This window comes from Hyla sarda, chromosome 8 (assembly GCF_029499605.1).
Source record: "Hyla sarda isolate aHylSar1 chromosome 8, aHylSar1.hap1, whole genome shotgun sequence".
Taxonomy (NCBI): domain Eukaryota; kingdom Metazoa; phylum Chordata; class Amphibia; order Anura; family Hylidae; genus Hyla; species Hyla sarda.
The window spans coordinates 39262970-39290673 of record NC_079196.1 but is presented as its reverse complement, the minus strand read 5'-3'; the positions used below and the strand labels follow the sequence as shown (position 1 = coordinate 39290673).

General features: G+C 43.1%; 1 protein-coding gene across 6 annotated transcripts in view; it reads right to left on the bottom strand.

The window, feature by feature from the left end:
• Nucleotides 1-27704, bottom strand: part of PKP4 (plakophilin 4) — a 332003-nt gene that overhangs the window by 153183 nt on the left and 151116 nt on the right. For 5 of the 6 annotated variants that reach the window (XM_056535034.1, XM_056535032.1, XM_056535035.1 and 2 more), the window contains exon 3: nt 22761-22873. In XM_056535034.1, the coding sequence (XP_056391009.1) occupies nt 22761-22873 (113 nt within the window). Of the gene's footprint in view, nt 1-22760; nt 22874-27704 lie in introns of those variants that run through there. The other variant, XM_056535038.1, reaches the window with a different exon arrangement.

The window sequence follows — 27704 nt, the reverse complement described above, 5'->3', positions numbered from 1 at the left end:
TCCCCTCCCACCTTGATACAAAGGATCCTGGGAACCGTAGTCTGAGGAAGACAACAGAAACAGGAAGTAGCCAGTTCCTAGAACAAGCCAGCAGCGTGATAGGGGACATTGGACACGACCATTTACCATTAAGACTTCTTTCACGCTACCGTTAAGACACGGCAGTGTGACGGCCGTTGGGGGAATCGGGGAGAATAGCGGGAGAAAAAAATACTGCTTGTGCAGTCTTTTTCTCCCGATACAAAATAACGGCACCAGACGGACCCAATTATAGTAAATGGGATCCATCCGGATTAGTTATTGCCCTTTGTGCCAATAATGGCCGTTAAAGGCTGAAAAAAAAAAAAAATACTAACGGCCAGGTGTGGTGCTGACAGGTGTGGTGCTGTTTGGAAATAAATAAGCCATATGTTTCTAATCCTGTACAAAACAAGGAAATGTGTAAAAAAAAAAATGTAACAGTGGCACTATATGTGCCATTATCGTGGGTTTAAGACAAAGGTAATAGATGAAGCGGGCATGCATTCACATTGGGATGTTGTGATTTGGGCACAACACCAAATTGGGCCTTGCAATATTTAGGGTGGGAGCTGCCGGTATCCAACCATTTTCCGGTAGCTGAGACATTGCACATCACTGCACAGATCCAAGGAGGAAGGTACCGATAGACATGAGCGGACGCTTCCACAGTGCTTTCCACAAACGCTGGGAACCCCTGCGATCTCCTGCCCAGCGCCTCTGCTCTCCTCACGCATGGATCGACAGCTGTTCCACGGCTGTCCCATATAGATGCATGGAGGGGTGTGTCGACCACTGCTTTGTCGCATTTCCGTGCATGAGGGGAGCACAGTTGTCACCACACACTATCACATAATTTCAGTTGCGGAACAGATCACCGGACAAGATGGCCTCCCGGTTGCTCTCAAGATAGTGGTTGTGAGAAGCCCCTTGAAAGCTTCCTCTCTAGTCTATGCGGACATTCCATCTTCAGTCTTAGCAGTGTATAATCCTGTACAAAATCTTTTAACAAAAACAATGTACAAAAAAAAAAATCATGAATTAATGATGAATTAGGAAATTGTTTTTATTTTTCCCTTTTTTTTTTTATCACTGAGGTCAATGAGCAGCGAACTGAAAAAGGGATTTCACTTTTTTTTTTTCAGTTTAGATCACCTGCACGGCAAATGTAATCTAGAAATTTTATTTGGAAGCACAGACAGATAGCTAGATATGGATTTCTAAATGAGAGATCCCAGCAGGAAGCCTTTATTACTTGTCTCTGATGGCACCCGTCACCACCTCGGCTCTTGGTTTCCATTACGCTGCGGCTGGCGGGATGGAGCCTGCAGTGTCTGTGGGATTAGCAGCTGCAGCTATTGTATCTGAAAGGCTTCACCTGCCATTTGTTGAGTTATCGTTATTAAGTTGGTTTTCTCTCACAAGAACGTTACCTCCGGGCAACATAGACGGCCTCTTCTCTACAAAAGTCGAGCTGTGATTGCAGTTAATGCCATGTCTGGCGGATATTTATGGTGTTTTACACAGAAACAAGTGTGAATAACTCTTATAGATCGGTTTAAAGACTTACTATAGAGTTGTCAATAGTAAAATTTATGGGACAAATATACGGGGGCTAAATGGAGATTCCGCAGCAATGTCAGACAATTGTATGAAAAGCAAGACCCAGGAGTATCTCTAATATCAGAAGAGTTCCCTTCAGAAGTCTGGAGGTTTTTAAGTCAAACAAGAATTTTAAGTTATTGCAAGAAACTCAGATAACAGTGGACTGAAGCTGTCCCAGTCAGATAAATCAGAGACATTATTGAGAATTCTCTGGGACCTTTTCAGAGGTCATTCCACAGTAAGGGGGAGGCTGATCCCTGCTGTGAATGGTGGTGGATCCAGTGTTATCTTCCCTACTGGTATCACCTTTCACTGTGCTCCTGAGAAGAAAGGAATTATTGAGAAATAAGCTGTGCAGAACAGGAAGCCTCAACTTAGTTTTGGCCTAGTGGCCAGAATGAAAACTACAAGACTTCAGAATTATTTTAATATATAGCCGGTAAAATAAAAAAATAAAAAAAACTAAAGCAACCATATTTATCTATAATTTATGGTAAACATAAAAAATTGGTTTAAAAAATAAGTTACTGTTTGATTATATAGTTAATTTTAGCGCAAGGAACCTCTCATGGGCAGCTTAATATATATCTATATTTTGGCATATAATTTTGGACTTAAAGGTGGCTGTGTAAAACTATGAGTATAAGTAATGTACGTTTATTGTATTACTAGGTATGTACCAGCTGGTTAGGACCTCCAGGGCAGGCTCCTAGCACTGATGGAAGTCCACTCCTATGGCCGTTGTACGTATGTGAAGTACTAAGTATATAGGGTACCACCTCAGTGCAGCACTAGTACCACCAGATGACTTCCGGCGGGGGGAGGAGACCGTAGTGCAGAACAAAAAAAAAAAAACTCCTCAGGGGAGGAGTCATATAGAGAATCTCAGAGGAGGAGTCATATAGAGAATCTCAGGGGAGGAATCAGTGTCACATAAAAATACCCATAACTAGCTTGGCAATCCTTAACTATAGTGGAGTTTTCCAAACCGTGTGCTTTAAAAGTGTTATTCGAATGACTACTCGATCAACTGACTCCAGAAATTTAACAGATTTGTAAATTGCTTCTATTAACAAATCTTTATACTATCAATACTTAGCTGCTGAAGTTGAGTTGTTCTTTTATGACTGACCATGGTGCTCTCTGCTGACACCTGTCTGTCTGTCTCAGGAACTGTCCAGAGTACCAGCAAATCCCCATAGTAAACCTCTCCTGCTCTGGACAGTTCCTGAGACAGACAGAGGTGTCAGTAGAGAGCACTGTGGTCAGACAGAAAAGAACAGATCAACTTCAGCAGCTGATAAGTACTGGTAGGATTAAGATTTTTTTAATAGAAGTAATTTATAAATCAGTTTAACTTTCTGGAGCCAGTTGATAAAGGGGTTTTCCAGTGGAAAACAATTTTATTTTTATATTTTTAACTGTTGCAAAATTACAACTCCTAGCATGCCCGGACAGCTGAAGGCTTTCCAGGCATGCTAGGAGTTGTAGTTTTGCAACAGCTGGAGACATACTGTTTGGAATACACTGCTATAGAAATTGAAGGAGGATTTTTATACCACCCTAAAAATAAATTTTCTCCATAATGCCAGACCATTTAAGATAGAAAGAAATATTCAATAATAATGCATTACATGGACTGCAAATAAACACAAAATACAGAGTGTCACTGAGATGTCCTTCCTTCTTACGCACCATATATAAAAGATTATTTGCAAATGTCACAGTTACTTAGAAAAGCATAATTCATTAATGTACTGTGGCTATGTACGTCTTGGATATTTATTTTCCTTTGAAGTTCCCTTATCATTACAAACCCACAAATGTCCTTTTTACTAGAGCGAGCTCCCCCGATGCAGCTTCTGGAGGAGGGAGACACGTTACGGGTACCGTACATCCGATAAGACAACTTTATGCTCATTTCATTATATTGTAATTTCATTTAGTATACCGTCTGATTCAGGGGATACAGTTTGTTGAATAATTGAATCTCGTAAATTTTATAGGCAACGAGATTTTCTCCAGTAGACGAAAAAGCGATTCGGGAGAATATGGATGTAAGCGAAAAGCATGTGCCCTGGAAAAAATATATACAGTATGTCCTTCCTTGTACAATCACAGCCCTGGGATATTCCCTCACGATGATCAGTGGGGTGCTAAACTTCTAGGGACCCACACCCAGGGCTTCCATCAGGGCAGTACTGCAGTCCGGGGGCAATTCATCACACCCCCTGATGAAGCACGCCATAAGCGAAATGTGTGTTTGGAAAAGTGTACACGGGTTTGACTCTAAATATGGTAAACCATTATATCGTGTTCCTCTGTGTTTCTTTGTTAAATTTTTCTATGCACATTCTGGTGTGAACTGTCTATAATGCTTTAGCTTGTAGTGCGTTTTATTCAGATACCGTATTTTTCGCCGTATAAGACGCACTTTTTCTTCCCCAAAACAGGGGGTGGGGACTTGGTGCGTCTTATATGGCAAATACACATTAAAACCCTGTCCTATTGCGGCTAATACAGGACATCACCGATCGAGGTGATGCCCTGTATTAACCATTCAGACGTGGCGATCATAGCTGACCGCCGCGTCTGAAGTGAAAGTGACACTAACCCGGCTGCTCAATCGGGCTGTTCGGGACCGCTGCGGTGAAATGGCGGCGTCCCGAACAGATTACAGGACACTGGGAGGGACCTTACCTTCCTCCTCGGTGTCTGCTCCGTGCCGGGATCCCCTGCATGGCCGGTGCTCTTCTTCGTCGTCGTCGTCATCGCGCACGCCGTCCTGTCATACAATAGGAACGGCGTGCATAGCGACGTGCGCAGTGACGTAGAGCGAGGATACCGGGCAGCAGAGACGTTCCGGAGCGACGGGGACACCACAGGGACGCGGCAACAGCGATTGAGGGCGACATCCAGGGCAGCGGTGACAGGTCCGGAGCGGCAGGGACACGTGAGTCTTACCTCTTATACCAGTGGTCTTCAACCTGCTGACCTCCAGATGTTGCAAAACTACAACTCCTGGCATGCCCGGACAGCCAACGGCTGTCCGGGCATGCTGGGAGTTGTAGTTTTGCAACATCTGAAGGTCCGCAGGTTGAAGGTTCACAAACTTTTTTTCTAGATTTTCATCCTTTAAAATTGGGTGCGTCTTATATGCCAGAGCATCTTATAAGGCAAAAAATACAGTATATTAACATTTTTCATATATGTACATTTGTCATATGCTGACCATGAGTAGCCAATGTTAAAGGGGTACTCCTCCCTTAGACATCGTATCCCCCTATTCAGAGGAATAAGTCTATTACATAAATATAGAATGTAAAATATGTCCATAAGATAGAGGCACCTTGCATAAAAATTGACAATGCACAGGTGAAGGACTTAAAGGGGTACTCTGGTGGCATTATTATTATTATTTTTTTTGTTAAAACAACTGGTGTTCGAAAGTTAAACAGATTTGTTATTTACTTCCATCAAGAAATCTTAATCCTTCCAGTACTTATCAGCCGCTGTATGCTCTAGAGGAAGTTCTTTTTGAATTTCTTTTCTGTCTGACCACAGTGCTCTCTGCTGACACCTCTGTCCATGTCAGGAACTGTCCAGGGAAGGACATGGACAGAGGTGTCAGAGAGAGCACTGCGGTCAGACAGAAAAGAAATTAAAAAAGAAAAGAACTTCCTCTATAACAAACAGCAGCGGATAAGTACTGGAAGGATTACAATATTTTTTCTATATATTAGTAATTTACAAATCTGTTTTTACTTTCTGGCACCACTTGAATTAAAAAATGTAACCCTTTAAAGTAGTACTCTGCCCCGAAGGATGTCCGGGCACGCTGGGAGTTGAAGTTTTGCAACAGCTGGAGACACACTGTTTGAAAAACACTGCTTTAAAAAGGTAAGACCAGTAAGTCGCGCCTCTCCAGCTTTCCTTCTGTTATTTTATTAAAATAAGAGTAAAAACTGTGATCAAACATGTCTGTCCGGGAGCTGCACTGATGAACCTTCCTATCGCTGCGCCACCCACGCAGTTATTAAACAGAGGAAGCAAAATACTTGTTAGCGAGACGGATTTCTCCGCAGATGAGTGGCGTTCTGCTCTTTAATTCTGTTTACGTGATTATACGTGTGTGGCAGCACAAACCTCCGCAGCCGCTACTTGTATCACCGCTAATTACCAGCAAAACGCATTCCAGCAGATTACAACGCGCACAGCTCTGCTACATGTGATCAGAGATTCCTCAGCTTCAGTAATACTAATATATATATATATATATTTTTTTTTTATTCACAGATGATAAGCGACTTACGTAAAAAGGTTTTCTTTCTTTAGATTAAGGCTTTTATACATAACGATCACTATAAATAAGAGAACAACCAGTTAAAAGGGAATGTATCACCAAGATTTTATTTCTGATTAGATACAAATACTGAAACATGATTTTTTTTTTTTATTAGTTTCTATTTTCTGATTGAATTTGATTTATTTATTTATTTTTACATCATTATGGAGGCAGCCATTTTGACTGAGCTATTTTTAACGGCACTTAGTGATCTGCTTTACAACAGGACCCATAGACAGCAATGGACAGGACCTGTTCCATTAACATAATTTGGAGATATTACTGGGTATTCTCTGGGACCTTTTTATAGATCATTCTACATGAAAAAGGGAAGCTGATCTCTGCTGTGAATGGGGGTGGATCTAGTGTTCTCTCTACTGGTGTCACCTTCACTGTGCTCCTGAGAAGAAAGGCATTACTGGGAAATTATCTGTACAGAACAGGAGGTCTGTACAGATCATTTAAAAAAAAAAAAAAAAAAAAAAAAAAAAACAACTACACAGCCTGAAATTAAAAGTCAGTGTAAAATAATAAAATACACTGTCCAGTCCCGTGCCAGGCATGGCAGCTCAGAGTGTGGGGAGGGGAGTACATACATAGAGGGCAGCTCAGAGTGTGGGGAGGGGAGTACATACATAGAGGGCAGCTCAGAGTGAGGGTAGGGGAGTACATACATAGAGGGCAGCTCAGAGTGAGGGGAGAGGAGTACATAGATAGAGGGCAGCTCAGAGTGAGGGGAGGGGAGTACCTACATAGAGGGCAGCTCAGAGTGTGGGGAGGGGAGTACCTACATAGAGGGCAGCTCAGAGTGAGGGGAGGGGAGTACATACATAGAGGGCAGCTCAGAGTGTGGGGAGGGGAGTACCTACATAGAGGGCAGCTCAGAGTGAGGGGAGGGGAGTACATACATAGAGGGCAGCTCAGAGTGAGGGGAGGGGAGTACATACATAGAGGGCAGCTCAGAGTGAGGGGAGGGGAGTACATACATAGAGGGCAGCTCAGAGTGTGGGGAGGGGAGTACCTACATAGAGGGCAGCTCAGAGTGTGGGGAGGGGAGTACCTACATAGAGGGCAGCTCAGAGTGAGGGGAGGGGAGTACATACATAGAGGGCAGCTCAGAGTGAGGGGAGGGGAGTACATACATAGAGGGCAGCTCAGAGTGAGGGGAGGGGAGTACATACATAGAGGGCAGCTCAGAGTGAGGGGAGGGGAGTACCTACATAGAGGGCCGCTCAGAGTGTGGGGAGGGGAGTACATACATAGAGGGCAGCTCACAAAGACTGTAGATAAAGAAAGCACACAGGCATTATTAAAGGGAGAATCACATGGGCTTTGCCCAAGTGTAGAAAGAAAGTAGCGCAAACTCTACACTCCTGAGCACACAAACCTCATATCCAGCATACAGGGGATGGGTTCACACTTAAGTGTATGGGTCGATCGGTAAAGTCGATTTGTTCACATGATGGAATTTCTGTGCAGAATTTTGAATTCAATGGGATTCTGCTACGCTGTGCACACTATATTTCACAGATATTTCTGCTGCGGAACCCCTGATTCTGGAGTCTGCAAACGGAAGACTGTGCATTTCCAAGCGGTTCTAGCACAATCTACCGGTGGTCCACTGTGGGGGGAATGTTTCCATAAAAATTTTCTGGGCAGACATTGCCTGTGTAAACATACCTAACATGAAAAAAATATAACATACGGACGTAGATGGCGATGTAGTGACCCCAGCTGAGTTTAAAGGGATGCTCCGCTGCTAGACATCTTATCCAATGGATAGGGGATAAGATGTCTAATCGTGGGGATCCCGCAGCACCCGGCATTCTAAACAGATGCCGGGTTACTGCGCCAGTGGTTGTGACTGCTGACACTCCCCCTCCCATAGACATGAATGGAGGGGAGTGGCATCACAAGGGGCGTGGTCATGACATCACAATCATGGCCTCCGGCTCAGAGCCTTCTGAACACAATGTTCAAAACGGTGGAGCACCCGAGTACCCCTTTCATGGACTGAACCTAATTATCTAGCTACTATGTTCCGTTTGTCTCCGCAAAGTATACTGTTATTCTGCAAGACTTGAAAGTGTGGTTACTGTTGAAATGGAGTAAATAGACCCAATAGCAGTACATGGCGGTATACTTAAGCATAACTGTGTGATAGGCTGCAGACATATATCTCAAATGGACCTTTGAAACATGGTGTGGACTCTGCCTATGTATACTTTCTGACAACTAAAGCAGAGTTATATCCTGTACAGGTTCCAGGGCAGCATATCACAGCTGCTCAATACCTCATGTAGCTATGGTGAAGGAGACACATTTTGAGACAGAGACTATAAAGTGTCTTATAAAAAATGCAAATGAAAAATAAATGAATAAAATTTTATGACAAAGAGGCAGGTTAAAAGGTTTGATCGATTAAGGTCTCAGCACCAAGATCGTTAGGACAAGCGAAGAGAATCGAGCGGTTTTAATATCCCTCCTGTGTCGCCATTTTAAGTCTATGGGGCCATCCCATCAAGCAGGACGGAGATTGCAGAAAGCCGAGAAGTGAGATGTGCTATTGCTTTATTCAGCTTGTTGTAATGATTGGTGCGGGTCTCAGCACTGAGATGCTGATTAGTCAAAACTTTTGACATGTCTCATGTGACAGGCCAAAGGTTTTTTTTTTTATAAGGGACAGGTACACTAAGGCTACAGTCCCTTGTGGCGCTAATGCAGCATATTTCAGACCGCACAAAATGTTCTGCTCAGCGGGAAATATGCTGCGTATTCTGCACTGAGCATACACACAGGGATAGCCGGCGCCAGCCCTGTGTGTTCAGAGAGGTTTGGGGTGGGGCCGCATGGCAGCAATCTTGTGACCCTGGGTAGAGAAACACAGTGCTGGGCGGTGTGACCAAAAATGTGTATCACGGTATTTTTCAAACTTATGGCGGTTCCACGGTATTTGACAGTATTTATTTATTATTTATTTATTTTTCACTCATTTCCCCTTAACCCCAGCACGCTGTCACCACATCGGGGGACTAATCATGTTACCTGCAGGCGCTGCTCTCCTTCTGTGAGCCGCGGCGCTGGAAATTAATGCGTTGTGAGCCGCGGGCGCAGGACTTCTGTTCGGTCACACATGCCATATTTTGCTGCATATTGTCCTACCCATTAAAGTCAGTGGGTAGAAAAATTAGCTGCATTTTTCTACCCACTAACTTCAATGGTAGGAAAATATGCAGGAAAATACGGCACGCGTGACCCTACCTTTAAAGGGGTACTCCGACCCTACCTTTAAAGGGGTACTCCGGCATGCAAATCACGCCCCCTCCCATAGACTTGCATTGAGGGGGTGGGGCTATGAAGTCACAAGCTCCCGGCGCCGGCTCCAGCGTACATTGTAAATAGGTTTCATTTCACATAATGCATTTGTTCATACGTATTGTCTTAAAGGAAAACTGTCAGCTTTCTCCCCCGCACTAACCAGCGGTACTGGCTGGCAGTGCGGGGGACTCTGATCAGTTTGATCCGGATCCGCAGCGCCATTCGGCCGTAATCTTCCATTTTCTTCTGGAGCATATGGCAGCTGATAAGTACTGGAAGGATTAAGATTTTTAAATAAGTCACTTACAAATATGTATAATTTTCTTGCACCAAGTGATTTAACCCCTTAATGACCAAGCCCATTTTCACCTTAAAGGGGTACTCCGCCCCTAGACATCTTATCCCCTATCCAAAGGATAGGGGATAAGATGCCAGATCGCCGCGGTCCCGCTGCTGGGGACCCCCGGGATCCCCGCTGCGGCACTACGCTATCATTACAGCGCAGAGCGAGTTCGCTCTGCACGTAATGACGGGCAATACATGGGCCGGAGCATCGTTACGTCACGGCTCCGGCCCGCCCCTTTCAATACAAGTCTATGGGAAGGGGCGTGGCGGTCGTCACGCCCCCTGCCATAGACTTGCATTAAGGGGACGGGCCGTGATGTCATGAGGGGCGGAGCCATGACGTCACGCTGCTCCGTCCCCTGTATCGCCCGTCATTACGCACAGAGCGAACTCACTCTGTAATGTAATGATAGCGGGGTGGCGCAGCAGCGATCCCGGGGGTCCCCAGCAGCAGGACCGTGGCGATCTGACATCCCCTTTGGATAGGGGATAAGATGTCTAGGGGCGGAGTACCCCTTTAAAGACCAGGCCAATTTTATTTTTGCGTTTTCGTTTTTTTCCTCCTCGCCTTCTAAAATCCATAACTTTTATATTTCCATCTACAGACCCATATAAGGGCTTGTTTTTTGTGTGACCAATTGTACTTTGTAATTAAATCTCTGATTTTACCATAAAATGTACGGCGAACCCCCCCAAAAAAAAAATTTAGGGAGGAAATTTTAATGAAAAACTACATTTTGCACATTTTGGAGGGGTTTGTTTTCACACTGTACAATTTTGATTTTGTGGGTCAATACGATTAAAATGATACCCATGGCTGGATACTTTTTTATTTTTTAAGTGGAACAAAAATATAAATATAAATCTTTTTGTGCAAAATCAGTAATCTAAAATTGTCCTATTTTGACCACCTATAACTTTTTCATTTTTCCGTATATAGGGCGGTATGAGGGCTCAATTATTGCGCTGTCATCTGTACTTTTTTTAGATACCACATTTGCATATATAAAACTTTTAGATCATCTTTAATTAATTTTTATTTATTTTTTATAAAATGTGACAAGAAAGCTGTATTTTTGGACTTTATTTTTTATGTTTATGCCATTCGTTTACGCCATTCACCGTGCGGGATCATTAACATTATATTTTTATAGTTCGGACATTTACGCATGCGGCGATACCAAATATGTTTATTAAAAAAATATTTTACGCTTTTTGGGGGTAAAATGGGAAAAACGGACAATTTTCATTTTTATTGGGGGGGAGGGGATTTTTCCCTTTTTTTATTTTTTACTTTTTGAAACTTTTTTTTACTTTTTTTATTATTTTTTTTTTATTTTATTTTATTTTTTTTACACTTTTTATGTCCCCATAGGGGACTATCTATACCAATCATTTGATTGCTAATACTGTGCAGTGCTATGCATTGGACACAGCACTGCTCAGTATTATCAGTGATCTTCTGCTCTGGTCTGCTCGATCGCAGACCAGAAGACCCCGGGAGACGGGCGGAGCAAGGTGAGGGGACCTCCGGCCGCCATGCTGGATGATCGGATCGTCGCGGCAGCGCTGCGGGCGATCCGATCATCCAATCCAAGTACCACAATGCCGCAGATGCCGTGATCTGTATTGATCACGGCATCTGAGGGGTTAATGGCGGACATCCGCGCGATCGCGGATGTCGGCCATTACGAGCGGGTCCCCGGCTGCTGCTAGCAGCCAGAACCTGCCACGTATGACGCGAGCACCGTTCCGATGCTCGCGGTCATACACAGGACGTAAATGTACGTCCTGGTGCGGGAAGTCCCACCAAGCCAGGAGGTACATTTACGTCTGTGGTCGTGAAGGGGTTAAAAAGCTTTTTCCTTTGGAGTGCCCCTTTAAGATGGACTTTTGTACACAAGAAAAAGCCAGGTAAATCCTTATTCCTCTGCTGCTACTGACATGGTATTAATGGAATGCTTCAGTAAACTCCAATTCTTCTCTTACAAGAGTTATACGGCTTCAGCAAACACCTTAAGCGTGATGGCGTCCTTCCGCAGATTAGGACATGCATTTTTAATCCCAGCTGATGGGCAACATTCCTGTTTGGATATTTGACATCCTGGACGAAATTGACTTGTGGCAGAAACGTGTGCGCCCAGAATGGCAATGAGCTGAAGTAATTAAACGCGGCTTCATCATGCTTTGTGGGGCGGTAAATTGCAGCACAATAATAATAAAATATAATACCGTCCTGCAGACAGAAAGCACTGACCAGTGATCGATGGTTCTGTGGTACACATAAGAGTCGTCGCGTGCGGTTAGGTGCCTGGTACTGGGTTTAATAGTTCAAAATCATCAACAACTAGCAAACCAATAAGCAGCATAAAGAGTGTTATAGAAGAGCATCAGAAGAGCTATAATAAGGGAAATAAAGGACATAAACAAGCCATAGAAATATTATAAGAAGACCGCTGAGAAACACTGGCCCCGGGCCGCACATGGCAGCGACCATCAGCTGACGCACTTACATGGTGAACTTTATGTAACCTACAAACCCACACAATAAATGTTCTGTTAACTTCCGCAGAAAGACAGTGAAGGATTTAAAGGGGAAGTACAAAATACAAAAAGTTCCTTGACTATCTAAGGCTCTACAAAAATAATAAGAAAAAATTGTGTTTCAGTGTGATCAGACCAGAAAGGAGAATTTGATTGTACAGCGCTGCGGAATCTGTGTGCGCTATATAAATAAAGAATTATTAATTATATTAGAAACAGATGTCAAGTTTTATTAAAGAAATTATTTACTTTAATGTGCCAGTTTGGCTTATATGACTTGCAACATTTATTATGCGTTTTAGACACTTTTGTACCATACGCAACTAGTGGTATGGCTCATCACGAGAGGGGCATTAGTTAGCTAACATTATATATATATATATATATATATATATAAATATATATATATATAAATATATATATATATATATATATATATATATATATATATATATATATATAAATATATATATATATATAAATATATATATATATATATATATATATATATATATATATATATATACACACACACAAAAAATATATATATTTTTAATTATTAATATATATTTTTTTTTTTTAATTTTATTTTATTTTTATTATTATTATTATGAATATATATATATTTTAATAATAAGTAAATAAAAAAGGCATCATGGCTTAAAACATTTTGAACTCTCTGAGACGGGGGCCGTGATCGTGACGTAAAGTCCACGCCACGCCCCCTCCCATTTACATGAAAACAGGGGGCGTGGCCATTACGTCACGAACACTGCTGCAGGAACCCAGCATTTATTTAGAACGCATGGTGCTGTGGGAGATTGCGGGGGCCCCAGCAGCGGGACCCCCGCGATCAGACATATTATCCCCTATCCTTTGGATAGGGGATAAGATGTCTAGCAGCGGAATACCACTTTAAAGGAGTTAATCAGGATTAGAAAAGCATTGCTTCTTTCTTTTAAAAACAGGGAATGTTCAGAATTACAAGTCTCCACAAGTTCAATAAAACTGCGCTGTAATACTGAGAACAACAATAAGTGGTGCTGATTCTGGAAGAAAAAGCAGCTTAATGTTTTTCCAATCCTAAACAACAAATCTGAATGTTACATTGTGTGCCAAAAAAAACACAGTTTTGGTATAAAGTAAGCTAATAGTTGGTGGTCTAAATTTATAGGGGCATTGCAACAAAAATGCTGCAGAAGAATATACCGTAGCATTGTTTACCTGCCCAGTTCTCAAATGATTTAAAAAAATCATTTGTATTGTGGGTATGCAACCCTCTCCCTTACCATGCCCTCTAATGACTTCCTGTTTAAGCAGTTGCTCTGCACTACAACTCCCAGAATGCATTGCTTTTCCTCAGCTCTTTATCAAAATTTACCTCTGCCCAAGCACGCCCCACCACCAGTTAGTCGTCCAGAGGTCTTGCAGAACATTTCAGTACACAAACTATTGCTCTATTTTCAGTAAATTTGCTGAACATGCTGCAGTCATTTCCTGTCTGATCCTCTGCCTGTTGCATTGTCCACCACGAGACAGCATGGCATAAACACACCTCATTCTTCTCTAAATAAAGTTATATATGCATATGTGTATATGACAAGGAGCCTGGTGATGTAGGCTGTAGGGGCTGTCAGAGGTAATTACATCACTCAGAGGGAGGGGCTTGAACTCAGAGACCAGATCCAGCCAAGTCTCCCAAGACTTGGCTGGATGGTTCCTCAAGTTACTTACTGACTTGGCAGAGGATTAGGGAGGAACGAGCTGGGGAGCTGCCGAGACAACACCACACTAACAATGAATGGACTGTGCAACTTCCTGTCAGGGGTATGGAAAGCAAAAACATGCTGTAGCTAGTACAATTAGTAATAACAATATATTAGCATATATATATATACTAAATATATATATATATACACACACACTTTTAGTATATATTATATTAGTATATATATCTATATATAGCTATATATCTTTTTTTATTTTTTATTCTGATACTGGAACTAGACAGTGTGAACATGTGCCAGATTTATTAACCCCTTCAGGACCAAGCCCATTTTGGCCTTAAGGACCAGAGCGTTTTTTGCACATCTGACCACTGTCACTTTAAACATTAATAACTCTGGAATGCTTTTAGTTATCATTCTGATTCCAAGATTGTTTTTTCGTGACATATTCTACTTTAACATGGTGGTAAATTTTTGTGGTAACTTGCATCCTTTCCTTGTGAAAAATCCTAAAATTTGATGAAAAATTTGAAAATTTTGCATTTTTCTAACTTTGAAGCTCTCTGCTTGTAAGGAAAATGTATATTACAAATAAAAAAATTTTTATTCACATATACAATATGTCTACTTTATGTCTGCATCATAAAAGTGACGAGTTTTTACTTTTGGAAGACACCAGAGGGCTTCAAAGTTCAGCAGCAATTTTCCAATTTTTCACAAAATTTTCAAACTCACTATTTTTCAGGGACCAGTTCAGGTTTGAAGTGGATTTGAAGGGTCTTCTTATTAGAAATACCCCACAAATGACCCCATTATAAAAACTGCACCCCCCAAAGTATTCAAAATGACATTCAGTCATCATTTTAACCCTTTAGGTGTTTCACAGGAATAGCAGCAAAGTGAAGGAGAAAATTCACAATCTTCATTTTTTACACTCGCATGTTCTTGTAGACCCAATTTTTAAATTTTTACAAGGGGTAAAAGGAGAAAATGTATACTTATATTTGTAGCCTGATTTCTCTCGAGTAAGCACATACCTCATATGTCTATGTTAAGTGTTCGGCGGGCGCAGTAGAGGGCTCAGAAGGGAAAGAGCGATAAGGGGATTTTGGAGAGTATGTTTTTCTGAAATGGTTTTTGGGGGGCATGTTGCATTTAGGAAGCCCCTATGGTGCCAGAACAGCAAAAAAAACCTCACATGGCATACCATTTTGGAAACTAGACCCCTTGAGGAACATAACAAGGAATAAAGTGAGCCTTAATACCCCACAGGTGTTTCACGACTTTTGCATATGTAAAAAAAAATTATTTTTTTTCAGTAAAATGTGTGTTTCCCCCCAAATTTCACATTTTTCCAAGGGTTAATAGCAGGAAATACCCCCCAATATTTGTAACCCCTTCTCTTCTGAGTATGGAGGTACCCCATAAGTTGACCTGAAGTGCACTATGGGTGAACTACAATGCTCAGAAGAGAAGGAGTCATATTTGGCTTTTTGAGAGCAAATTTTGCTCGGGGGGCATGTCGCATTTAGGAAGCCCCTATGGTGCCAGAACAGCAAAAAATACCCACATGGCATACCATTTTGGAAACTAGACCCCTTGAGGAATGTAATAAGGAATAAAGTGAGCCTTATTACCCCACAGGTGTTTCACGACTTTTGCATATGTAAAAAAAAAAAAAAAAAAAAAAAAAAAAATTTCCACTAAAATGTGTGTTTCCCCCCTAATTTCACCTTTTTGCAAGGGTTAATAGCAGAAAATACCCCCCAAAATTTGTAACCCCATCTCTTCTGAGTATGGAGGTACCCCATAAGTTGACCTGAAGTGCACTATGGGCGAACTACAATGCTCAGAAGAGAAGGAGTCATATTTGGCTTTTTGAGAGCAAATTTTGCTCGGGGAGCATGTCGCATTTAGGAAGCCCCTAAGGTGTCAGAACAGCAAAAAAAAAAAAACACACATGGCATATTTTGGAAACGAGACCCCTTGAGGAACGTAACAAGGGGTACAGTGAGCATTTGCCCCCCACTGGTGTCTGACAGATCTTTGGAACAGTGGGCTGTACAAGTTTTCATTTTCATGGACCACTGTTCCAAAGATCCGTCAGACACCTGTGGGGGGTAAATTCTCACTGCATCCCTCATTACATTCCGTGAGGGGTGTCGTTTCCGAAATGGGGTCACATGTGGGGTTTTGTTTTTTTTGCGTTTGTCAAAACCGCTTTAACAATCAGCCACCCCTGTGCAAATCACCTCAAATGTACATGGTGCGCTCTCCCTTCTGGGCCTTGTTGTGCGCCCCCAGAGCCCTTTGCGCTCACATATGGGGTATCTCTGTAGTCGGGAGAAATTGCGTTACAAATTTTGGGGGGCTTTTTTCCCTTTTACCTCTTGTGAAAATGTAAAGTATAGGGCAACATCAGCATGTTAGTGTAAAAATAAAAAAATTTTACACTAACATTCTGGTGTAGACCCCAACATTTCCTTTTCATGAAGGGTTAAAGAAGAAAAAGCCCCCCAAATCTTGTAACGCAATTTCTCCAGAGTACAGCGATACCCCATATGTCGCCCTAAACTGTTGCCCTGAAATACGACAGGGTTCCAAAGTGAGAGCGCCATGTGCATTTGAGGCCTAAATTAGGGATTTGCATAGGGGTGGACATAGGGGTATTCTACGCCAGTGATTCCCAAACAGGGTGCCTCCAGCTGTTGCAAAACTCCCAGCATTCCTGGACAGTCAACGGCTGTCCGACAATACTGGGAGTTGTTGTTTTTCAACAGCTGGAGGCTCTGCTTTGGAAACAGTGGTGTACCGGACGTTCTTATTGGGGGAGGGGGGCTGTGTAAGGGTATGTGTATATGTAGTGTTTTTAACTTTTTATTTTATTTTGTGTTAGTGTAGTGTAGTGTTTTTAGGGTACAGTCACATGGGCGGGGGATTACAGCGAGTTTCCCAGCGCAAAATTTGCTGCATCTCAAGATGCGAGAAACCCACTGTAAAAGCCTCGCCCATGTGAATGTACCCTGTACATTCACGGGGGTGGCGGGGCGGGGGGGGGGGGGGGGGGCTTGCATCAGCTGTTGCAAAACCACAACTCCCAGCATGCATGGTCTGTTAGTGCATGCTGGGAGTCAGTTTTGCAACAGCTGGAGGCACACAGGTTAGGAAACACTGAGTTAGAAACAGACAATGTTTCCCAACCAGTGTGTCTCCAGTTGTTGCAAAACTACAACTCCCAGCATTCCCAGACAGCTGAAGGGCATGCTGGGAGTTGTAGTTCGGCAACATCTGAAGGGCCAGATGTTGCTGAACTAAAACTCCCAGCATGCCTGGACAGTCAGTGCATACTGGGAGTTGTAGTTTTGCAACAGCTGGAAGAGCACAGATTGGAGACCATTATACAATGGTCTCCAAACTGGGGCCCTCCAGATGTTGCAAAACTACAACTCCCAGCATGCATGGTCTTTTAGTGCATGCTGGGAGTTATAGTTTTGCAACAGCTGGAGGCACACAGGTTAGGAAACACTGAGTTAGAAACCATGTTTCCCAACCAGTGGGTCTCCAGCTGTTGCAAAACTACAACTCCCAGCATGCCCAGACAGCTGAAGGGCATGCTGGGAGTTGTAGTTCGGCAACATCTGAAGGGCCAGATGTTGCTTAACTAAAACTCCCAGCATGCCTGGACAGTCAGTGCATGCTGGGAGTTGTAGTTTTGCAACAGCTGGAAGAGCACAGATTGGAGACCATTATACAATGGTCTCCAAACTGGGGCCCTCCAGATGTTGCAAAACTACAACTCCCAGCATGCCCAGACAGCCAAAGGCTGTCTAGGCATGCTGGGAGTTGTAGTTTTCAGACTCCTAGAAGCAGCAGTGAAGATCTTCACTGCTGCCTCTGAGGACTACATACTTACCCGTCGCTGCTCGTCCACGTGGCCGGTCCCGCTGCTGCTCCAGGTAAGTCCGCCGGTCCCCGCGTGTTCCCCCCGAATGCCGCAGGTCCCCGCGAGCCCCTGCAGCCTTCGTCCCCCGTTCTGCCCGACTTCCAGGGGCGGGCAGTGCGGGGGATCTGAACTTTCACCCCAGATCACTGTGATTGGTCCACAGGGACCAATCACAGTGATCGCTGACCAGGACCATCAATTGATGGTCCTGGGGGTGAAGCAGAAGTTGTCCCCTGCTGGAAACAGCGGGACTTCTGCCAGTTAACCCGTGCGATGCTGCGCATCGCCGGGTTAACTGCATGTCATTTATAAACGCCGGGATGCGCGAACGCACTGCACAACCCCGCGTTTATATATGACATTCTGCGGGAAGGGGTTAAAGAGCTCTGCATGTCATGGGGAGACTACCACCCTGAATGCCATGTACACGAGTATTAAAACACTTACAACAAGGATGCAAATGTAAGATACTTATGTGAACATGGAAAAAATGAACATTATCCTCAAACACATCTAAGTAACCGTGAAGCTTGTATTGTGCAATCTGGAGACGAGGCCGTTCCTGTGTCAGCATTTCCTATTACAAACACAGAAAATTATTTATGAAGCTTATTAGAGAATTTGCCACGCCAGACAGGGTTATGTCCACAGGAATGTGGCCTGCGTCAGACGTGTACGTTATGGTAACTGGCACTAAAGGGAACATAGAATCACAAGATTTCTATTTAATGCCGTAAATTCCGTACTTAAAGAGGGACTCTTCACAAAACATCAGCCAATACGATCCCTGTAGAGACGCTGCTTTATTAACCCACATGCTTTCATTTTATTACTACCCGACAGGACCCGTTTAACTATCAGTCCTCGGTATGATAGAAAGTTCCTAGACCAGTGCTTCCCAACCAGTGTGTCTCCAACTGTTGCAAAACTACAACTCCCAGCATGCCCGGACAGCCCTTGGCTGTCCGGGCATGCTGGGAGTTGTAGTTTTGCAACAGCTTGAGGCAGACTGGTTGGGAAGCAATCATAGACTTGTAAACCAGGCAGGTCACCACTACTCAGTTTGTCCCACCAGACCCTAGTTATGTGACCCACCTTAATGACTTGTTATCAGACTGCTGGCAGCTTGTTGTAATGCTCAAGCATTTTAAAGTAAATCATGGTGTGTTGGAATGGTGCTCCCCGTACCCGCTTCATGCTGCCTGTGGTGTGAATGGGCATTTTACTGGTAAAACACACGTATTACAGAGGTGTATGCACTGACTGGTGTCTGGTAGCACCCCCTACAGTACAGGGAGGTATTACATGTTCTGTACTATTCTTTACCTGTATTACTGAAGTGCATGCACTGACTGGTGTCTGGTAGCGCCCCCTACAGTACAGGGAGGTATTACATGTTCTGTACTACTCTTTACCTGTATTACTGAAGTGCATGCACTGACTGGTGTCTGGTAGCGCCCCCTACAGTACAGGGAGGTATTACATGTTCTGTACTACTCGTTACCTGTATTACTGAAGTGCATGCACTGACTGGTGTCTGGTAGCGCCCCCTACAGTACAGGGAGGTAATACATGTTCTGTACTCTTTACCTGTACCAGGGTTAGCTGCTCCTTTGGACACCAGGTGAGGGCGGCTCCATGTTACTTTTTTAGGACACCGTGTACTGTACAGGACCCTTAAAAAGCTCCTGTCCTCTGCATAGACAATGATTACAGCTCCCAGCAGATCTTTATTACTTTTATATGTAAGGATTTGCTTTATCTATATTAGTTATCTACTTATTTTTCTTTAATCCTCACTTTTTCCTATTTTTGGATTACATTTTGGGGTCTTCAGAACCAATTACCAGGTTTCCATAGTTATGGTCCCAACATACAATTGTCATTCTGGAACCAATTAGAGGGACCACTATATATTCATTTATTAGCAAAAAAAATGAATTTTTGGGATCCTAAATGACGCGTCACCATAGGTTTCTGTCCTACACCTGTGGAAATTCTTGCAGATAACATTTGCCGACATCCCGGACCCAACTTCAAGGTTGGGTGTGGTTCTGAAGCTCAGTTCCATTGAAGTGAATGGAGCCAAGTTTTAATACCACAACACAACCTGGGGACAGACGTGGAGCGTTTTCTGAAAGAAATTGGCACTGTTTTTCTATTGGTAGATAACCCTTTTAATTGATGCAGAAAAAAGCTGTATCTTAAGACTAAAGAGTAAACTTGGGGCTTTCATGAAGTATTGCCGAGTTATCTGAGCAGATGATAAGCTGTAATGAAACATATGGGAGTATATAGGGTTTATTTAGAGAGCTGCATTGGCCGGTCACCGTGTGCATGGCAGTACCATTCCCTGCTTTATTGCCAGTGTCTGCTCCACTCCCACATGCTGTGCTTCCAAGGGCAAGGGGGGGATTACCATTTCAATGAGGCTTTCATTTCTAGGCAATAATGAGCGTGAATTATTCAGATTTATGTACATATAAGATATATTTTGATAATCTGCCATGAGAAGCTGTTCTGTGATGTCTCTTCTCCTCAGTCAGCTTGCTTGAATGTGACTGAACGACCACAACGTTGGCTTTAGGGGGGGGGGGGGGGGGGGGGGGAGGATTCGCTGGAGATTAGATGGATAATGTGAGGCTCCAGCCTGGCAAATTACTTTCCGAAAACTTAATTTTAGAATATGCATTGGAGAGACGAATAAAAAAAAAAAAAAAAGAAGAAAACTAATCTAGTGATGTCTATTTCACTCCATAGATCTGCATACCTTTATCAAACTGAAAAACACAGACAATCCAGGACCACTTGGTAAAAGTGCCTGCCCCCCTAGACGCCATAGGGGTCGGTCTGTGCAAAAATAATTTTATTTGTTCAATTACAATATTAATCATTTATAAAATCACCTATAAAAAGGTTCCCTTTATTGTAAGGTTCTTTTCCCCCATCAAAATTTGCAAGCTATCAGCTGCTGTATGCTCCACAGGAAGTTCTTTTCTTTTTGAATTTCCTTTCTGTCTGACCACAGTGCTCTCTGCTGACACCTCTGTCCATGTCAGGAACTGTCGAGAGTAGAAGAGGTTTGCTATTGGGATTTGTTCCTGCTCTGGACAGTTCTTGACACGGACAAAGGTGTCAGCAGAGAGCACTGTGGTCAGACAGAAAAGAAATTCAAAAAGAAAAAGAACTTCCTGCGGATCATACAGCAGCTGATAAGTACTGAAAGGATCAAGATTAATTTACAAATCTGTTTATCTTCCTGGCACCAGATGATTAAAAAATGTTTTTTTTTTTTTTCTTCCACCGGAGTACCCTTTTAACTTAGGCTAGGCTCCCATGGCCGTTGTCTCCCGTCCTGCTATTCTCCCATCATTTCTACTAAACGGACCATACTAACAACCTGATGCAAACTGATGCCATTAAGTGGCATCCTGTTGCATCAGTTTTTAATCCGTTTGTATCCTTTATTGGTTGCTCACACCTCTTCTGAGCATGCTCAGAAGTAATAACAGATCCTAAAGGGACTATGCAAACGGATGACATTACAGGCTCATTCATTTGCCATACACTTCAATGTTAAATTTCATTTATTCGTTTCTAAATTTTTGACGGCGAAAAAAAAAAATACTGCATGCAAACAGGTGACAAAGGACTGTAAAAACATCCCATTTACATCAATGGGATCTATTCACAGTTGCTTGCAAAAGGCTTGAATGGATTTGAGAATGGGCATGAATTAACGGGGACAGACATTAATATGGAATCACATTAACGGGGACTGACATTAACGTTTAAAGGAAAACTGTCACATATTTTCTCCCGCACTATCCACATGTACTGGTGGACAGTGCGGAAGACGCTGATTAAAACGAGCCCTACCTTGGTCTGATCCGCGCCGCCGTTCGCCCGCAATTGTAGTTTTAATCTCTGTATATCCTGCTGTAACTGGCAAAGGCGGGGCTTCTGCAGGCTAATGGACACTGACGTCAGCGCCGCTCATGAACATTCATCCCTCCCTCTGGTTAGGAGCGGCGAAGAGAGGGAGAACAGGAGGGATGAATATTCATGAGCGGCGCTGACGTCCGTGTCAGTTAGCCCGCAGAAGCCCCGCCTTTGCCAGTTACAGCCGGATATACACAGAGATTAAAACTACAAGTGCGGGCGAACGGCGGCGCGGATCAGACCAAGGTAGGGCTCGTTTTAATCGGCGTCTCCCGCACTATCCACCAATACCTGTGGATAGTGCGGGAGAAAATATGTGACTGTTTTCCTTTAAAGGGGTACTCTGGGGGAAAAAAAAAAAGAATATTTTCATATCAACTGGTTCCAGAAAGTTATACAGATTTTTAAATTACTTTTATTTAAAAATCTTAATCCTTCCTTAAGTTCCTTAAGGAAATGTCCAGAGCAGGAGAGGTTTGCTATTGGGATTTGCTCCTACTCTGGACAATTCCTGACACAGATAGAGGTGTCAGCAGAGAGCACTGTGGTCAGACTGGAAAGAACTACACAACTTCCTCTGTAGTATACAGCAGCTGATAAGTACTGGAAGGATTAAGATTTTTAAATAGAAGTACCGTAATTTACAAATCTAACTTTCTGGCACCATTTTTTTTCCACCCTTTAATTTTCTCTTAGGAAAAACAAGAGAATTGAGAATAGTCCATGAGCCTAGAAGCATTTTGAGGCCATGTCACTTACCACTACTTGATCCTAAACCAGAATGCAAGGAAATGATGCGCACTTAGACTCGGCTGATGGAAAGCCACATATTTATTTTTAGAAAGCTCCTACATTAGGCGATAAATACTCCCAACGAGCAAGTAAACAGTCGGAATAAATTATGCACAGTAGCTGGTTCATGGAAATGGCCATTTCACAGTATGGAAGCAAACAGAGTCATTAAAATGTGTACCTTACGCTGGCGATGCTTGGCGACTCCGCTCCCAGTCTGCATCTTTCTAGCTGATTGGCGACAATTTGTCTTTCCACCTCCAGCTCTCTGGTGAGCCGTTCAAATTGCAGCTCCTGGAATTTCGAGAAAATGAGAAAGAAGCCTTAGGTGATGCGCAAAATACTCTGATTCATGAACAGACGACCAAGGGGGAGAAATAATCTAGGAGCAAAGGGGCCGCAACCCATCTGCCTGCAAAACTGCGCACAAAACACATTTATTATCAGTTTTATAAGGGAGAACCGTACTGACAGATCGCTGCTAAGCCCAACATTTTGTGGATTATTATTGACCTTTATCTACAATGCACAAGCGCAGGGGAGATCGGCAGCATCTTCCTGTTTAATGTAAGAGTCTACCAGTTAATATCTGGGCAGAAATTCAGAACATTGTGAAGAGAATTTTGGAGACGGGAGGAGATACTGAGGAAGGAAATTAATAATTCCATCAGTAAAATAAGACGTGTAGATGGAAGCTTAGAACAAGCACAGGGTTAACAGGTAGCATTAAAGGGGCACTCCACTGGCCAGGGAAGAAGGAGAGAAGTACCAGGGACAAAGCTTTTAATATTAAAGCAAATGTTTAAAATTTTAAAGTTTCTGTGCAAAAAAAAGTTAGTGTGTCTACAGCTCATATGCAGACCTGTCACCATGGCAACAGACTACAAACACCCCTTGTGTAGTCTGATTCTGTAGTCATATGTTAATTGTTTCATACATCTTTATTTATCATGCAAAACGTAGCGAGAAATAGAGGTTAGAAGGAAGGTAACTATTTCTGTGTAACTTTAGACTCCAAATGTTATTATAGTGTATACTAGAGATGAGCGAACTTACAGTACATTCGATTCGTCACAAACTTCTCGGCTCGGCAGTTGATGAATTTTCCTGCATTAATTAGTTCAGCTTTCCGGTGCTCCGGTGGGCTGGAAAAGGTGGATACAGTCCTAGGAGACTCTTTCCTAGGACTGTATCCACCTTTTCCAGCCCACCGGAGCACCGGAAAGCTGAACTAATTTATGCAGGAAAAGTCAGCAACCGCCGAGCCGAGAAGTTTGTGATGAATCGAATTTACTGTAAGTTCGCTCATCTCTAGTGTATACCAATGGTCTTCAAAGTATGGACCTCCAGCATGCCTGGATGGCCAACTACTAGGAGTTTAGGTTTTACAACATTTAGAGGTCCACAGTTTGGAGACCACTAGTATACTGTAATACAGAAAAAAAAAGGGTCCTTTTGGCATATACTTGACTGAGGTATGGCAGCAAAAGGTTTATTTTTAATTTCACCGTTTAAGTATAATCTGCTTTGCTTTTCAATACAGTAGTGCATGTTAAAAAAATAATATACACACACATAGATATATATATATATATATATATATATATATATCTCTATCTATACACACACACACACACATTATAATATATATATATATATATATATATATATATATATATATATATATATATATATATGCTAAGCCAGGGGATGCTATGGAAGAATAGCTCCAATAGAAGAAAAAATCGAGATGTGAACAAAACTTAGGTCATTGTTTCCCAACCAGGGTGCCTCCAGCTGTTGCAAACTACAACTCCCAGCATACCTGGACATACATTGGCCTTGGTTGGGAAACCCTGACTTAGGTTATGAATATACGTCGACTTTGTGGCCTAAGATGGTTGACAGGCTGCTGCATCGCAGTTCATGTAAGTGCCTGGGGTCATGCTGTGACCTGCAATGGGCCATAATTGTGACCAGATGCCCATCCTAGATGGGATTCAGTGACTTAAATCTGTGGTCAAAATAACAAATGGGTCGCAACGTAATCCCATTAAATGTCATTAGCTGCCAACGCAAATACTATTTCAACTTGTGACCCAATAGCGGCCAAAGTTGCTGTGCAGTCCGAGCTCAAACACGTCACTAACTTAAAATGGCATAGCACTGGGCAGTGACTAACACTGCCGCAACACCAGTGTCCATAGGGGGAAGGGTGAGCTTTGCCATATGTCTGTGGAGTGGGGCTAGGTCAAGCAGTATTGGGGCTCGGACATAGCGACAATAAAACAAGGGCAGCAGCACAGCCCCCACACCAGTTTGAACATCCGGCAAAGCTCACTCTTCCCCTATGGGCACTGTCATCGTGGTGATCATGGTCGCTGTCCAGTGCTACACCATTTTGATCACAATGCACACTAACAACTTCCCACAATACGTATAAGTGCGGCCTTGTCTGTTATTACATTCACATCATTTATTACTTAAAGGGGTATTCCAGGCCAAAATTTTTTTTTATATATCAACTGGCTCCGGAAAGTTAAACAGATTTGTAAATTACTTCTATTACAAAAATCTTAATCCTTCAAATAGTTATTAGCTTCTGAAGTTTTCTGTCTAACTGCTCTCTGATGACTCTCGTAGCGGGATCTGGGCAGTTCCTATGGGGATATTTCCTATTTTCCCATCATGCTCAGCTCCCGGGACGTGACATCATCAATGAGCAGTTAGACAGAAAACTTCAGAAGCTAATAACTATTGGTAGGATTAAGATTTTTTAATAGAAGTAATTTACAAATCTGTTTAACTTTCCGGAGCCAGTTGAGAGAGAGATATATATATATATTTATTATATAAAAGGTTTTGCCTGGAATACCCCTTTAATAATACGGATGCAAAAACGTGTTCATCTATGGGGGAGATTTATCAAAACCTGTCTAGGGGAATAGTTGCTGGGTTGCCCATAGCAACCAATCAGATCACTTCTTTCATTTTTCGTAGGCCTTTTCAAAAATGAAAGACGCAATCTGATTGGTTGCTATGGGCAACTCAGCAACTTTTCCCCTGGACAGGTTTTGATTAATCTCCCCCATTATGTTCCTGCAAAAAAATTGCCTGTTTATCTTTACATGTTTCCCGTTGGATCTCCGGGCATGCTGGGTGTAGTAGTTTAGGAACAGCTGGAGGTCCCCCGGTTGGGAAACCCTGATGTACTTTATAGCCAACATTTCCACCTGAAATTAAGCATAAGCCATTGAACACGGATCCTGTATACAGAACATGGCCAGGACAGGTTTCCAGCCATTGAATGTTATCATTTCCATTCACATCCAGCGAGCAGAGTCCTTAAAAAATGTGGGGGGGAACATATCCCAAAGCATGAATTTGCATATTTTACAATATACAATGATAAAACTTTATTTACATAAGACCGGCCACACATTAAAATAAGAATGTAATTATAAAGACAAACAACCTCCTTAAGGGCCGGTCCTGAAAGTGAAGCCATCTATTGTTAATGCCAGGTCTAAAAGATTTCGCATTTTCGTGTATTAATTTCCCAGGCAGTATAATCTATTTCTCTCTATACGCGGCTCCACAGCGCTGTTCAGACAATACGCATTTATTCTAAATTACCCTAATCATAACGTTTATTATGACCTCCGTGGACTCGCATGGAGGAAAGAAAAAAAAAATGAAATAAAATGGAAGGTATGGGGGGGGGGGGGGATGGAGGGTTAAAATTATTTTTCCCTGTGCTACATGAACATCCCTTCCCCCCATACAAATGAACATTTGCATACATCAGCCAAGATTGTGCAACTCTCCTCCCACTACTGTCATTGATTCATTCATGTGCAGCCTGGTGCTTGGAGGAGATAGCGGCAAGAAAGCGGCCTTACTGCAGACGCTGAAGAGCGAGCAAACAATACAGGATGCAATATTTTATCCAAATCGCCTGCGGACACCAGAAACATTGCAGGGTATTTACTGTATTTTTCGTCCTATAGAACGCACCGGCATATAAGACGCACCCAATTTTAAAGGTGCAAAATCTAGGGAAAAAAAAAAAAAAGATTCTGACCCCAACAGTGATTTTCAACCTGCGGACCTCCAGATGTTGCAAAACTGCAACTCCCAGCATGCCCGAACAGCCAACGGCTGTCCGGGCATGCTGGGAGTTGTAGTTTTGCAACATCTGGAGGTCTGCAGGTTGAAAACCACTGGTATAGGAGGTAATACTCACGTGTCCCCGCCACTCCGGACCTGTCACCGCTGCCCTGGATGTTGCTCCATCGCTGTTGCCGTGTCCCCGACGCTCCGGACGTCTTCCCGGGGATCCACGCTCTCCATCGCCGTCATCACGTCACTACGCACGCCACTCGTATTGGATGACGGGACGTCGTGCGCAACGACGCGATGACGTCAAAGGAGAGCGCCAGCCATGCAGGGGATCCCGGCACGGAGCAGACACCGAGGAGGCTGTATTAGCTGCGGGTCCCGGCCGTTGATGGCCGCAGGGACCGCCGCGATAGGTCTGTACTGTCTACGGCAGTGTTTTCCAAACAAAGAGTCTCCAGCTGTTGCAAAACTGAAACTCCCAGCATACTCAGACAGCCGTTTCTTTTCACAGATGTCTCTATCCAAGCAGACTGGTCTTATGATTAGTTTAACAAGAAAAACAGACTAACATCTTTCTGAAGAGGGGTAAAGAGTACCTTTCATGATCTTGTTAAATTTTTATAATCCCTCCAGTTCACTGTCCCCATCATGATAAACCACATCCTGCCTTTATTTTCTATAATTTTTTAGTTTTCTACCTTGCTTTGTATTGTCTGCTCAGTCTCAGTCAGATCCACAGACTGGGAAGGGGCGTTCCCCACCAGGCCGGACATCATCTGAAGCCATACAGGGGAGAACCTCCTCCCTCACTCTGCTACACAAAGCCCAGAGCAGTTCAGTGTGAGATGAGCTATGATTGGCTAAGGCTGCACATCCCTGCAGGCCAGCAGGAGTTCAAAGTCTGTGCAAAAAATTGGGGGGGGATGTGCTCGGGAGACACCTAGTGGCAGCTCTTTTAACCTCTTAAATGCCACAGATGTATATTTACGTCCGTGACCAGTTC